Consider the following 16,383-nt stretch of genomic DNA (forward strand, 5'->3'; position numbering starts at 1 on the left):
AAAATCCCTAAAGGAAACAGTTCTCTATCTTCCTATTACTTCAGTTTATTCTCCAGGAGAATTTATTGTCATGACCAGTTATGGAGAATGCATTTTAAACATATATTAAAAAACCATTACACTCATAGTAAGAATAAACCACTTTCGTTCCCATTTTTCCTTTAAGCCACAGCCTTCTTCTTTCCTTCCTTCCTTCCTTCTTTCCTTCTTTCCTTCCTTCCTTCTTTCTTTTCTTTTTTTTTGAAACAGGGTCTTTCTCTGTCATCCAGGCTGGAATGCAGTGGCTCACTGCAGCCTCTCCCTCCTGGGTTCAAGTGATTCTTGTGCTTCAGCCTCTCAAGTAGCTGGGCATGTAGCTACAGGTGTGTGCCACCATGCCCCACTAATTTTTGTATTTTTAATAGAGATGGGGTTTCACCATGTTGGCCAGGCTGGTCTCGAACTCCTGACCTCAAGTGATCCTTCTGTCTTGGCCTCCCAAACTGCTGGGATTACAGGCAGGAACCACCACAGCTGGCTGTACAGCCCTCTTTCTTTCCTCCATTTGACAGTAAAACTTTCAAAATATCTTTATACTCATAATTTTCTATTTCTCTCCCCACATTGTCTCAAATCCACTCTAGTCAAGTTTTAAGTCTCATCATTCAATTGAAACTACTTTTCCAAACATTACCAAAGAACTCCTTATTGATAAATCCAACAGTTACTTCTTAGACCTTATACTGAACCCTATCAACTATATTTGAGACAGCTGATCAATCCCTCCTTCTTGATATCCCAATCTTTTGGGATTTGTCCAAGTGCCTTTTTGTTCACTGTTTCTCATGCTTTTTTGCTGATTTGTGTTTCTCTTTCATTTCCCTGACCTCTAAATGTTGGAGTACCCAAGGCTTATTCCTTGGACATCTTTTCTTTTTTTTACTTCTGTTATATTTTAATTTATCTCTTAGTTTTTTGGCTATATCTATTTGTATTGTATTTTGTCGTCATTGCTCTAGGAATTACAATGTAATTTAAACTTTCTTAGGCTACATAGAGTTACTATTGTACACTTCACACAATATATAAACATCTTGCGATCACATAGGTCTAACTCCCCAACTGCTTTTTAGATTACTGTAGTTGTCATGTGTTTGTTTGTTTGTTATTGTTTTTTGAGGCAAGGTCTTCTTACTCTGTCACCCAGCCTGTAGTGCACTGGTTCAGACTGGAGGCTGCAGAGGCTTACTGCAGCTTCTACCTCCTGGGCTCAAGTGATCCTTCTGCCTTAGCCTCCCAAGTAGCAGGGACCACAGGCACATACCACCATGCCCAGGTAATTTTTTGATTTTTTTGTAGGCATGGAGTCTTACTTTGTTGCCCAGGCTGGTCTTGAACTCCTTGGGCTCAAGTGATCCTCTCACCTTGGACTCCCAAAGTACTGGGATTACAGGTGTGAGCCACTGCGTCTGGCCTGTCATGCATTTTATATTTACATATACTGAAAACTGTCCAAATGTAAATGTTTTAAAATTTACAAAGTATTTAAATAGCTTAAGAGGGAAAAATGGCTCCTTATGTTTACCCAAATATTTACCAATTTCAATGTTCTCCTTCATTTCTGAAGATCCAACTTTCTTTCATGGAATGTCCCTTTAGCCTGAAGAGCTTCCTTTAGCATTTCTTGCAGATCAGGTCTGTTGGCACAGACTTCTGTTAGATTTTCCATCTTCCAGTTTATGAGATTTTTGCTGGACATTAAATTCTGGGTTGAAAGATCCACCACTACCCTCTAGCCCCAGCATTTAAAAGATGTTGTTTCATTGACTCTGGCCTCCATGGTGTCTGTGAGAACCCCATGGTCATCTGAAATCTTGTTATCCTGCTTCTAAGACCTGATTCTACTTACACATGTGTTAGATTTATGCATATTATTCCACAAGTCCCTGAGACTTCATTCTTTAACATTTTTTTTCCATATTCTTCAGATAGATTAATTTTTAAAATCTATATTCAAGTTTACTCTTTCCTCTGTCACTGCTATCCTGCTATTGAACTTATCCAAGGGATTTGTCAGATGTATTTTTCAATTTTAAAGTTTATGTTTTGTGGTTTTTGTATATTTGATTTCCATTTTAGAGTTTTGTTTTATGGTTTCTATTTATTTAGAAAATACTTTTGATTTTTCTATTTATCTGCTAAAGCTTCATATGAAGCTTCATATGAATTTTCATTCACTTCATGTGTGTTTTTCTTCACTTCGTGGAGAATATAGTGGCTGCTGTAAAGTCTTCGTGTCATAATTTCTGTACCTAGGTCACCTTGGAGTTTTCATCTATTGATTATGTTTTACCTTTATATTTAGCCAGTAATTTTGAATTGTGTCTGGATATTGTAGATGTTATGTTATAGTCACTGGGTCCTGAGGAGAATATTGTTTTTGTTCTAGTTAGGTTCACATTTTAAGTTTTGTCTTGCCATTTGGGGGTGGTGTTTCAAATCTTAGATCACTTTCTTAAACTTTGACTATGCTGGTTTGGATCTGTATCTCATATATGTGGATCAGAGCCTAGGCTGAGACTTGTATGGATGTTTCAAATCTCAGTTCATTTCTTAAGGCCTTTGCTAAGCTAATTTGAGTCTCTTCTGCATGTAAATGATTTAGGGGTAAGGCTGAGATGCATGTGAATTAATATGCTCACAATCTGAGGATCTCTTTCTTTTGGCTTTCTTGTGTCTAGGACTTTCCCCTCATACTGGCATCAGTTCTATGCCTCAGGCTCCTTTCCATGGTTTCTCTGATCAGAAAGATGGTGGCTTTTCCATCAGAGTCTTAGCTGGAGGGGCTGCTTCATGTCTGGGGCCCGTCCTTAGGACAAAGGTGTGAAAGAAGAAAAGTGGGAAGCTCACTTCTGACAGGTTGCCTCTTGACTTCCTTACTTAGTTTATTGCTTTTTCTTACTTTCCAGGGTCTCCAGGTGTTTGTTTTTTATATTTCATTTGGAGTTTATATTTATCAAGGGGATAGAATATATTGTAGGGGTTTAAACTACTGTAGTGGAACTGGTGTGCTATATAGTTTTATACTGATACGTGTCAGTCAGGAGTTTCTGATGGATAAGAAATAAGATAGGGCATATTTTAATAAGTGGTCATACAAACATGTTTTCTTTTAGCAGTCAAAGGGTTCTTATTAGTATAAGCTATAGAATACTGTTGAGAATATCTAGGTATCATACATGCACCACCACCACTTCTAGCTGGGTGGTGTTTTTGGTTTGAAATGATAGTGGCATCTCCCATATAGACATCCTAGGTCTAAGGGTGTCTCCATGAGAATTATATGCTTTTAATTTTTAGTGATCTGTTAAATGAAATCTACATGTACTAATAATGGTAGATGAATCTGCCAAGTTCTTTAAATGCCTCTAAATAAGTATATTTCAGTGTAAATAATAAGCATTATTGCTTGTTAGACTGTGAGTGTTGACACCAGATTCTATTCCAGTTTTCATTTTTGAACTTTTAAGGATTTTCTTGGTTCCATGTTTCTGTTTTCCAACCAACCATGGGGATGGTATTAGTCTTTTCCCCCTACCTATAAAGTTGTTTATTTGAACGTATTTTCATTTGGCTCTATGATTATCCTAACTCGAAATGCTTTTCTTATAGATCTGAATATCCTAGACTGGAATTATCAGAATCTTGTTGCCATAGCCCTGGGATCTACTGTATACATCTGGAATGGGGAGAACCACAATGGGATTGAAAACATAGACTTAAGTCTCACTTGTAACTATATTTCTTCTGTGTCCTGGATAAAAGAGGGAACTTGCCTGGCAGTTGGCACCAGTGAGGGAGAAGTGCAAGTACTGGCCAGTTTTTTTTTCCTTTCATCATGTTCTCTGTGTATTACTAGACTATAATTGACTTTTAATACCAATTTAATGTAAAATAGAGAAACTAAGTGTGGCACTTGAGCAATGGGAAGTAAGAATGGTTTTTAATGAAGACTTAAGGATACTCTGGTTAGTTTCCACCACAATCTTTCTGTCATATTTCCTTCTTTTAAAAATATATTTTCTCTGACACTAAAGTTGAGCTTGTATAATCTCCAGTTTTGGAGCTTTGGAGAGAGGAAGATACTTTCAGTTCTCCTTTTTCACCTGAAGCCATGATTCAGAGTATAGTTATAGAAAATGAGTGATTTCTTTTTTTCTGATAGACTCTTTGAGATGAGGATTTACCAAGTTTCCATTGATCTATCTAATTTCTCATATTATTATTATTATTACCAATAGAATAAACAATATCACTCATGTGCTAGATGATTTAGGAGGGCCATAGATGGCTCTCTCACTGCTTTCTCATCTCTGCAATGACGACGAATCCTGTGAAGTCTCTGTCATAATTTCTTCTTACACCAAAGTTGTAATTCCCCAAGTGGATCAGAATATTATCTGTAGCTGGCAGGAAAGGAGTCTCTTAGCAGTAAGTGGACTTTCTGATTCTAGGAAGTGTCCAGGCACCCACATTTTATTAATACATTTATTGGTAACTGTAGATAGATTTCCATATTTGGAATTCTCACAGTTTAGAAGGTGCTAGAAATGTGGTAATTGGCTGCACATTGAATTAACTGGGGAGCTTTAAAATAACTGCCATATCCCCAGGCTCTACTCCACCAACTAAATCAGCATTTGTAGTGTGTTACAGACTCCCCAGCTGATCCTAATACACAGTCAGAATTGAGAACTGCTAGCTAGAGGTGCTGGGTTTATCACTTAGTACAAAAAGTAACAATATTGACAGTGATTGGCTCTCAGGCTTTTGAGAAGACAGAGGACTGTGAAAACGCCAATGCTACATAACTCCTTGTTCATTTTTTCAGTTATGGGATGTGGTAACTAAAAAGCAGCTGAGAAATATGCTTGGTCATTTGTCAGTAGTTGGGACTCTGAGCTGGAATCACTTTATCCTTAGCAGGTAAGAAGTATTCTGTTGGAGACAAAATAGGCCATTAAACTTAGTATCAGTCATGATCCCACCCTCTCAGGTATTCAGATCTGTTGGTGATGTGTCTTAGTGGCCACATGTACCATGTGTACCTTCTGCATGGGATCCACTAAATTGTTCAGATAAAATGTAAAATTCCTTTCAAGCAAAAGGTTTTTTGCCCCAAGTAATATGTATTAAAGGGATATTTTTCTGTAATCAAGTATTTATTGCTATCAGTATCTATACTATGGCATATGTTAAGCTCCCTGGGGCACATTTCCAATACACAGACCCACAGAAATTAGAGCAGAGGGAATAGATCATCCTGTTCAGTAGTTTTTAAACTTGAACATGCATGAGAATCACCTGGAGGGCTCCTTAAAATGCAGACTGCTGGCTTCATTTGAGGGACTTCAGATTCATTAGGTCTCGAGGGGCTGATAATTTGCATTTCTCATTTCCGAAGTGTTGCTGATGATGCATCACTTTGAGAACTAATGATTTAGTTTAACTGCTTCTTTTTAACCAGAAAAATTGACTTGTTCCTATGAGCCTACATGCTTGGTCTAAGTATATATTGCTTTTAATCATAGCCATTCATTTTCGTATTGTAGTTCTTAAGGTAGACTTAAGTTAGATAAATCCCAAAGAATTTTACAATGTGTTTAAGTAATCTGATGTAAATCTGAGATTTGAATACCCTGCAATTTTGGCCAGAGTTAAAACAACTTAGTTGTTGCAGCTAATTATGTACTCAAGTTCCTTTTCCAATCTGCATTGTTAAAGCTTAGTTTTATTATCCACGAGGACAATGAAGAGATCCTTTCTTATAATAATAGCAGCTAACATTTTCAAACTACTCTGTGCCAGGAACTGTGCTATACTTTTTATGTGTGTAATTTCATTTTAACCACTGCAGTAATGTGATAAGGTGATCTCTTATCCTCAATTTTGTTTTTTCAAATGAGTAAACTGAGACACTAGTCTTAAGTCACATGGTTAGCAAGGGACAGAGTTGGGATAACCCAGCTGGTCTGGTTCCAGAGTCCATATTGTTAATCAGAATGCTGTTCAGCATTGAGCCTGCATAGTTTTAAACAGCGTGACACTGGACTTTGAGAAATTTCTAATATAATTGTGGAACATCATTTACTTACTCCTTAGAGAAAATTAAAATAGTCCAGAAAGAGTTCATTATCTTTGAAAAAGTGATGTGATCTTTAGTTGTTTAGATTCAAATTCAGTTAGCATCGACAGAGACATTATACACTGATTAGGAATCATAATGCAGTTTACTGTAACATTCTATTTTTTTTTTTTTTTTTTTTTTTTTGAGATGGAATCTTGCTCTGTCACCAGGCTGGAGTGCAGTGGTGCGATCTTGGCTCACTGCAACATCTGCCTCCCAGGTTCAAGCGATTCCCCTGCCTCAGCCTCCTGAGTAGCTGGGATTACTGGCGCGCATAACCACGCTCAGCTAACTTTTTGTATTTTAGTAGGGATGGGGTTTCACCATGTTGGGCAGGTTAGTCTCTATCTCCTGACCTCATGGCCCGCCCACCTCGGCCTCCCACAGTGCTGGGATTATAGGAGTGAGTCACTGTGCATGGCCATTCAATTGATTTTAAATGTCTTTCACGTATTAGTACCTCTAGCAAAACTAAGAGTGGATCTATAGGTTAATAGGAATCTACCTATTAGAAATTTATTTCCTTTTCTGTGTCTAACATTTTACTATAAATATATACTGAAACCATTTCATCAAGATAATCTGAAATATTCAAGTTGAAGAAAAGTATTATTAATATTTCCTCGGTCCAATATATAAACTACTACTTGGGAAAATCTGGTAATCTCAGCTTATTTTTCCATGGCTGCCTACATCAGATTAAAGTAATGAGAAACATCTACCAAAGGATACTTTTTAATTCCAGACTTCAAATTCTGCCAGCCAAATTGATTTCACTTGTGAAAAGAATCCTCTAGACAGAACACGCCATCCTTATTAACCCAAGGAATCTCCACCTGTGTTTTGAATCTGTCCTAGGGGTCCTTCAGAAGTTTTACTTTGAACTATGCTTTCCTCCATATTTTCAAATGTTTATGTAGCAACAGGGCTTAATTTTTTTGTTACGTAAACTTGCAGTGGGTCAAGACTGGGGCATGTCTATCATCATGATATTCGGGTGGCCCAGCATCATGTTGGAACTCTTCGCCAGAAGCAAGCTGTGTGTGCTCTGAAGTGGTCACCGGATGGCAGGCTGCTTTCCAGTGGCTGCAGTGATGGACTGTTGACAATATGGCCCCATGATCCAGGTGCCAGTGCACATGGCCAGCCGCTGAAAGTCATAACTCAATCTACAGCTGTCAAGGTAAGAAACCCAATAGCTTTCTAGGTTTCCTGTTACTTCGAGGCCACAGGTTATCCTTCACATATAAAAAGAAAATCATTAAGCCTATATTTTTGAGATTTTTCTTTCTTTAGAATTTGCTTTGGAGTTTGTCATCACTCTCCTGAAAGATAACCCTATTTATACTTCCCACTGGTCAGATATTTTGGTTGTAGGTGACTGAAACCAAAGTCAAACTTAAGCTTAAGCAAAAAAATAAATCTATCTTTTTCATGTAACTGTGGAGTCTTGGGTACCTACAGTGGTTTTAAATATCAGCTGGATCTAAGGCTTTGACTAATGTCATTTGGACCCATCTTTTTAGCTCTAGGCTCTGCTTACCTCTGGTTTCATTCTTCCTTCAGACTTCATTTTGTGGGCAAGATGGCTCTTGGCAGCTTTAGCTTCAGATTCTTCCAGATGGGTGCTGGATAAGAAGCCATCTTTCCTTATAACTCTGGTGTAAATGTGCCAGGGAGGACTATATTCTGCCTTTGGTCACATTGTCATCTCTCAATTCATAATTGTGGCCAGAGAGATGCGCACAGTGATGGGCCTGGGTCATAAGCTCACACTTAAGAAAGGAGACCACTGTCAGAAGAAGGCAAGGTGCTGCAGAGTTAGATCAGTGCTTCACCATGTTCTGCATAATGTTTTCTTATTTCTCTGACTTTTAAATTCTTATTCCTAGTAAAAAAAATCCATACTTTTCTTCTTGAGGACTTGGTGTCACAGATGTATGTCTTGACCTCAACGTAGTCCCGGAATATGTGTCACTCACAAAGCAAAGAAATGGTTCTACCTTATTAATGATAAGCACATTTATTACAAGAGGATTTAAAAGTTGTTGCAGGGCTTCCTAATATAGGATGAAATATGTAGTGACTGTTGCCACTACATTGTGCTGGCCCAATATTCCTGGCTTGCGGTTTTTCATGTCTACAGGATATTGAGAATGATGATCGGTCCAAATTCCCACTATGCATGACTTGAAAATAAGTAAGCAAAATATGTGTAAAATATTCTGTCTGAAAACAACATGCAAAAACAAAATAAAATAGTTGAAAACCCAAGCCAAACAAGCAAGACAAGTTACCTTTTTAAATGCCTTGTAAAAAATCTGATGCATTGAACTACTAAGTAGGAGTCCTCTTCACTAAGAGAGAGTCTCTGGAAAGCAGAGCAAGCCAAGCTTCCTGGCAGCCAGCACCTGGGGAATCACTGGAACAGTCACCAGTCATATCTCTTCACAGTCACCAGCTAACCAACTTGTGGAGCAGGAGTCAACTTTGTAGGTTGACATCTGCGTAATTCCCCTCATGGTGTAGCTTCTAGTTTTGCCAAAATATTTATTTAAAAGCTATTTGGAAGTGTAGAGTATTTAAGAAAATGATTATTAATAAACATAAAAAATATTATTATCCATCATATGGTAAAACTGGAGTCCATGGGCTCAGGGGAATTTCTGAGCCTCTTGAAATTGCAAAATTTTGTGTTCTGTAAAATAGCCCTCTTCTCCAGCCTAATCAGAGGTGGTGAATGGTTATTTGAAAAAGAAAATTAAAACAAGTAACTTTTAAGGATGATATATATTGTAGATATTTTATTGAATATTTATTGACTGAAAACATTACATTCACCAGATTTATTAAACTGTGCAATTCAGCCAGGCGCGGTGACTCACGCCTGTAATCCCAGGACTTTGGGAGGCTGAGGCAGGCGGATCATGAGGCCAGGAGATTGAGACTGTCCTGGCCAACATGGTGAAACCCCACCTCTACTAAAATACAAACAAAAAAAAAATTAGCCGGGCATGATGGCATGTGCCTGTAGTCCCAGCTACTCGAGAGGCTGAGGCAGGGGAATCGCTTGAACCCAGGAGGTGGAGGTTGTAGTGAGCTGAGATTGTGCCACTGCACTCCAGCCTGGTGACAGAACGAGACTCCGTCTCAAAAAAAAAAAAAAACCAAAAACAAAAGCAAACAACAATAACAACAAAACTGTACATTCTTTCACCATATGAGAACAAGGCCTTTACTTTGAGTGTAGGTAGGCTGATGAGAATTCCTCATTGTCTTTCTTGTATGAACCATAATCACGTTTCACTGTTCAAGGTTTCTATAGTTTCTGTCTGGTTATCTATTGCTGTTAAACAAATTACTCCAAAACTTAGTGGCTTAAAACAACAATCATTTCATTATCTTTTATGGTTTCTCTCGGTCAGGATTCTGGGAAAATGTCATCTGAGCAGTTCTGGCTCAGGATCGCTTATGAGGTTGCAGTCAGACAGCAGTGGAAGCTAAAAGTGCTGGGGGCTGGACCAGTTGTTTACCGGCTGGCTGGGCATGCTCCTTCTTGTAATTCCAGAGCGTCTTCATGTTGTGTGGGCTGCTCTGGGCTTCCTCACAACTTGGTTGCCTCAAGCCAATTAGAGTTTGTGCTTCAGGGCAATAGGTCCAGTGCTTCAGAGAGCAGTTGAAAGCGGTAACACTTTATTAATACAACCCAATTTCACAAGTCATGTAGTGTCACTTTTGTCACATTTATTGGTTCCAGGTTAGTCGAAAGTCCTCCTAAATTCAAAGATAGAGGAATTAGATTGTAACTATTGATGGAGGGAATGGGCAAGGTTTAGAAGGATTTGTTGGATGAAAGATAGTGTTGTAGCTATCTTTGGAAAATATTATCTGCCACAGAATCTTTAGAGTGAGGCCAGGTGCAGTGGCTCATGCCTGTAATCCCAGCACTTTGGGAAACGGAGGCAGGTGGATCACTTGAGTTTCAGAGACGTCGAGGCTTCAGTATGACCCCTTGTGGTAGGTAACATTGTACTTCAGCCGGGCAGATGAGTGAGACTGTGTCTCAATAAACTAAAAAAAAAGCTTCCAAATTGTTTAACTTAGTTCATGGAAGTAACACACATCTTCAGTCCAAATAAAGTAGGTGATTTAACTAAGTATTTACATGTAATTTAATGAAATCACAGTTATAATAACAAGTTCACTTGTCATAAACAGGTTTGGTAAAACACAGTGGGCTCTATAAACCTTCAGCTTAACTTAGTGGGAGCAGAAGTGTGGAGCATTCTAGAGAATAGAAGACTAGCATGCATTGGGTAGAAGTAATATGTTTTACAGAAGGAGTGGAGAACTTTGGTAAATTTAGCAAGTTGGTTAAATGAAGAATGAAAGCAACTATTGTATATTCAGAAGTGTGTTTTTAAAAAATGGACCCAAACTTGTAAGAAAAGCATTAAGATGTAGGTGCTTAATGGCAAAAAAATTTACGTGGTGGGAAGTGCTATAGGAGCATAAATACACAGAAAAAAGTTTGTTCTTGCTAATAAAATAAATTACCCTTATAATCTGTTTTATAATTACAATTTCGCTAGATGTAGAATAACATTTTTAACTTCACGTAACCTTTAGCCAGGGTGAAATTAGTATACTCATTGGATGCTGGTGCTGTAAAAAGCTATAACTGTTTGGAAAACTTTATGTCAACTCATCTCAACCTTGAAATTTACTTAAAAAATTTGTCAGAAACAAAAGTCATGTAGGATCTATTCATTACAGTGTACTTTATGAGAGCAAGCAACAAATAAAACACACACACTGAAACAAAAAATTCCACTGCTCTCCAAATCCACTCCTTTCCGAAAACTCAACCCAACCCAATGCAAACCAAACCACAATACAACAAAAACCAACACAGGTCCAGCATTAGTGGAACAAAAATCAGTCGGGATACAACATGATGGAATATTATGGGACTGTTAAAAATATAATTGTGAAAAGTATATTAAAATGTGGAAAACTGTTAATATGATAGGTGAAAACAACAGAAAAATCAAATAGTGTAAACACTACCTTTGCTACTTTGTAAGATACTTTTACATGCAGAAGAGAAGATACAAAAATGAAGGTAGTTACCAAGATGATTGATAAGGATACACAGATACATATAACTCTGAAGTATTTATTAAAATGTCCTTTAAAGTGATTGTTATTAGTAATTTTAATTATCAATGTATATGTGTGATACTAAATCATAAATAGTTCATGCTGTTTTTTAGCATGAACTATAATTATAAATAAATAAAAGGCAATTTTATTTTCTGAACTGCCTTAAGATTTGAAATGCTCGAGACTTTTGAGTTGTGAGCAATCACATATAGTTCTCTCTTCTCTTACCTTGAATGTAAGGACACCGGTTGGACACAGGTAGACAAATTAGAGAAAGACTGCATTTCAGAGCCAATTTCCAAGGGCACATGAGCTACTCCAGCAGCAGATTTTTGCCCCATAGGATGTATTTCATATGGTTTTTCAACTGCTATTGCATAGTCAATGTTAAAAAATCTAGAATTGTTACCATAACTTGAGTCCTATTAGATATCTTCCCTTCCAGAAGTGACTGCTAGTCCCCGAGAGTGATCTCTGGAGGGTGCAGTTTTTCCTGCCTTTGGATAGAAGGCCCAGGCGAGCTGCCACAGGTGCAGACCTGGGGGACTTGATGCTTAATTAAGTGCATCACATTCATGAGTGCACCTTCTTTGAAGCTGACCTGTCTGTGCTATTATGTGAAACTTTAAAGGCCATGGATTGGTGTCCCTGGCAGTCTGGGGTCCTTGCCATTGGAGGAGGAATGAAGGATGGACGCTTACACATCTTGGATATAAATGCTGGGAAGAGCATCCAGACCCCAAGCACAAACTCACAGGTTAATGTCTCCTCTGGGCTTCATCTTCATTTTGATCTTCTGGAATCTTGTGAAAATAGTTTATGACAGAGCCTAGGCCCCTAACAAGCTCTTTTTCTCTATTGAGACCATAAGGAATTTGAGTTCTCAAGTTTCTTTTTCTTTTTTTTTTGTAAAAACCTCTTCATTTGTGAGTTCAAAGTTAATTTAATTTGTGTGTGTGTGTGTTTTCCCCCCACATTTCCTTTCTTTCTCATCACTGCTTTAACCATGAACTTTGAGAGTAGTCTGGCTCTTCCTGGCCAATGGTAACAGTTCACTTAAATTCTTCAATTTATTGCACCTGAGCCTATTTGTATACTTGGTCCTTTGTTGCCTTGGGATAAACTTTCCTAGAACGGATGTAATTTCTGTAACACCTACCCCAGCTGTACTGGAGGTTGGGTCATGGTCAGTGCATACTGACTAATCATTTTAAGTATATTCATAAGGAATCAGAAATTACAATAATTCTCTACTTTTGATCATTATTACAGATTTGTTCCTTAATATGGCTACCTAAGACAAAGGAGATTACAACTGGCCAAGGTACTCCCAAGAATGATGTAACTGTATGGACCTGTCCCACTCTGTCCAGGTCAGGTGGGTTTTTTGGTAAGCAAGTGGGTGAGTAAAATGCCGCTATAGCAAAGTGAGCTGTTGGGGGAAAAAGCCCTGAATGAAAGATTTTCTTTTTCTGGTTTTTCTAAGCACATATTTCATCAGAGGAAAAAGTCCTACACCTACCCAACCTCAGAGAGCAATAGTGTTTCTGAATTTAACTAAGATTGTTCATCACTCTAAGTCATATGTATATGTTTAAATTAAGTCGTATGTATATGAAGGATACAGTGGTGATCTTGGGCAGTTTTTGAATTTGAGTTAGCATCACAAATTATCTTATTCTGAAGAAAAACCAGCGGTGTTAGAATGGGTGGAAGACAAGGCGATCTGAAGGGGCAAGACATTATTATGTGTCAGGAGGCCACCAATGACCATGAGGCTTCCTCTGTGAACACCTGCCCTTTCAAGGTAGACCACTATTCTTCTCAGCTTAGTTCTACAAACTTTTACTGGTACTTCTTGAGAGTACCCATGACGAGGAGCAAGAACCAAGCCCAGTCCTCTGGGCCTTAAGTCTTCTTTTATGTAATGTAGAATGTTAAAGGGGACTCAAGGGTGAATAGAATCTCTCCTCTACCCAGCCCAGGGAAACAGGAAGACAAAACTCGTGGTTGATGCAAGAACAGGGCACTGGCATCCAATCTTTCGTAGAACTTTGATTATATATCCTGTTGTTTTCCTCTCTCCACTCAACCTGGCCTCCTGATCAATCCCTGGGATTTATTTATTTATTATTTATTTATGAAGCATCTATTATGTGCCAGGCACTTTTTTGGGGTGCTGGGGATATACAGATGAACAAGAGAGACAATGTCCTTGCCCTCAGGGAGCCTACCCTTTTGTGAGAGGAGACAAACAGAAAACAAATATATGCAATATTAGGTGGTGATACATGACTCTCTAGAGATTCTGAGAATGTTAATTGGCAACAGTGAAACAACCTTATCAGATAGACTTCCTGCCTCTGATGGTCAGCCTGACTGGACCTCCGCTCAGCCTGAGAATGACCTTTGTATTCAGCTGTCACACTCTGTGGCCTGGTAAATCAGAATACAGGCAACTCTTAACAGAGCCATTTTGGTTCAGATACAAGTGTAGGAAGAACATGAATCAATTCTCATATTTTTAATCAAAAGACATGCAATTCCCTGGACCTTTTTAGATTAGAGAAGTATTTTAAATCAAGCCTTAAAACCTGGTTCTTTACAAAATTAATTCCAGCAGACAGGTATGGCCTTCAGCTAGGTTGGGGCTTGTGATAGCATATTCAAATCAATTTGCTGATGCTTGGAATAAAGAAAGTTCTTATCAGGTGTATTTCCTTGTTTTTCTGGCTTTACGAGCTCTAAGTACGTTAGTTTTAACTCGTGATTTTTTTGTTTAATATTAGACAGAATTTCAAAGAGTGCATTTAACCTTTTCTTTTAAAATGTTTGTAGTTGGAGATGAAGTTACCTTTGAGCTCTTAGACACTTACTTTCATCTCTAACTCAGTAGTTTCTTCTACATACAGTATTTCTCAAAAGTGTTTAACAGTTATACAAAACATGTATACAAAAAGTTGTCATACAAAAAACATGTCATGTGGTCAGTAAGTTTGGAAATTCAGGGTTAAACTAGAACTGTTTTTTTTTCTTTTTCTTTCTTTCTTTTTTTTTTTGAGACAGAGTCTCACTCTGTCGCCCAGGCTGAAGTTCAGTGGCACGATCTTGGCTCACTGCAATCTCTGCCTCCCAGGTTCAAGCAATTCTCCTGCCTCAGCCTCTCTAGGAGCTGGGACTACAGGCGCCAACCATGATGCCCAGCTAATTTTTGTGTATTTTTAGTAGAGACGTGGTTTCCGCATGTTGGCCAGGCTGGTCTTGAACTCCTGACCTTAGGTGATCCACCCACCTTGGCCTCCCAAAGTGCTGGGATTACAGGCATGAGCCACTGGGCCCAGCCAGTGTTTTGTTTCTTAAGGACCTTCCAAAGTCTTAGATAGATTAATGTATTGTGCATTACCAAGAGAAGGTGATAGCGTTCATTGTTTCCCAAACACATTTGGGAAATCCGTTGTCAGGGGCATCTTGAAGTACTTGTTCCATGAGCACACTCAGGGAGTACTTCTGTGTCCCCTGCCACTGTTTAGGTATTTAATTGTTATGGCTTTTGTTGTGAGACCATCTTTCCATTGCGGGTCAAGAACAGCGCTCTCAACATAAACCTGGTGATTGAGATCTGGATTAGGGTCTTCAAACTGGGAGTCGTGACCATTGGAGTATGAATGTAGTGAGTCAAAATCAGCAATAAAAAGTGAACTAGAATAGTATAGGATGGGAAAATGGAAAACTAGGTAGTATTTTGTGAAACTTTTGTTGTAGTTATGTAGTACCTATATGTGCCTATATATGGGGTTGCTACATAAAATGTAGTTTTGGCTATGGGTTGTGGTCACAAAGTTTGGAACAAAACTATTCTAGATTCTGGTCACACCTTTACTAAGCCTCACCCTGTTAACCATAGTCATGATTTTTTTTGGAGAGGGGAAAATTTTAGTTAAATAGGTCTCACCCACCTGACCACAGAAGAAAGATAACCTATAATTATTCCCACCTGCTAAAGAGTTGTAATTTTTATGCTTTAAAATAGGAGGAGGTAGTTTTTTAGCTGGTAGGGTGAGCTCTGGCCTTTGGCTTGGTTTCGTCATTCCATTGTCAGTATGTGTCTCATTTATGACTATAGCTGCAGAAAGAAGACAACAATTTCATGCGTTCAGAGTCTGTATTCTTAGAACTTGGGAAAATAAACCCTAAAAAGGACCTTTGTCAGATGTAAAGATGACATTTCCCACTACGTATCTGGTAAATTAAGATTGTCACTGATGTGAGAGAAAAAGCTTCAAGAATGCCTTTGCATCCCATCCAAATGCCATTTTTCTAACAAATTTGAGAAGTCGCTGCTAATTTTTAAGTCAAGATAGTTTTCAGTACATGCCTTGGAAAAGATTTGGGATTTCCTGCCCTTCTGTCATTCCTTTCCCTTTTATTTCTTCTTCATCATAATACAAAATAATGAAGGCATATTTATTACATATTATATTTATTGAATAGATTTTATTTCTTATTAATTTAAAAGCATTAGTGCAGCCTGGGCAACATGGTGAGAATCCATTTCTATAAAAAATACAAAAATCAGCCAGACATGGTGTCACACTCCTGTAGTCCCAGCTATTTGAGAGGCTGAGGTGGGAGGATCACTTGAGTCCAGAAGGCTGAGGCTGCAATGAGCTGTGTTCGCACCACTGCACTCCAGTCTGGGTGACAGAGTGAGACCCTGTCTCAAAATAAATAAATTTTAAAAAGCATTAATGTTCTATTATATATTTATCCTCTTATTTGTAAGAGGCTGGATCTTGCTATGTTTCCCAGGCTGGAGTGCAGTGACTATTCACAGGCTTGATCATAGTGCACTGCAGCCTCAACACCTTGCTTCAGGTGACCCTCCTGAGTAGCTGGGACTGCAGGCATGTGCCACAGAGTCCATCTCCTATATTGATCATTTTAAAACAACTAAATCAAGTTGCTTTTCATTTATATGGTTTTATTATTTTTTTAAATAATAGACAATGGTCTTCTATAAAAAAAGAGATTCTTTAGTCAGGGTTTGGAAT

General features: G+C 38.3%; 1 protein-coding gene across 1 annotated transcript in view; it reads left to right on the forward strand.

The window, feature by feature from the left end:
- CDC20B (cell division cycle 20B) overlaps positions 1–16,383 on the forward strand; it is a 56,315-nt gene that overhangs the window by 37,972 nt on the left and 1,960 nt on the right. Inside the window, exons 7-11 of the mRNA XM_032280845.1 lie at positions 3,652–3,848; positions 4,871–4,965; positions 7,124–7,349; positions 11,964–12,089; positions 12,605–12,722. Of these exons, the coding sequence (XP_032136736.1) occupies positions 3,652–3,848; positions 4,871–4,965; positions 7,124–7,349; positions 11,964–12,089; positions 12,605–12,722 (762 nt within the window). The remainder of the gene's footprint in view (positions 1–3,651; positions 3,849–4,870; positions 4,966–7,123; positions 7,350–11,963; positions 12,090–12,604; positions 12,723–16,383) is intronic.

The sequence above is a fragment of the Sapajus apella genome, unplaced genomic scaffold (assembly GCF_009761245.1).
Source record: "Sapajus apella isolate SASKATOON/1434 unplaced genomic scaffold, GSC_monkey_1.0 scaffold1, whole genome shotgun sequence".
NCBI lineage: Eukaryota > Metazoa > Chordata > Mammalia > Primates > Cebidae > Sapajus > Sapajus apella.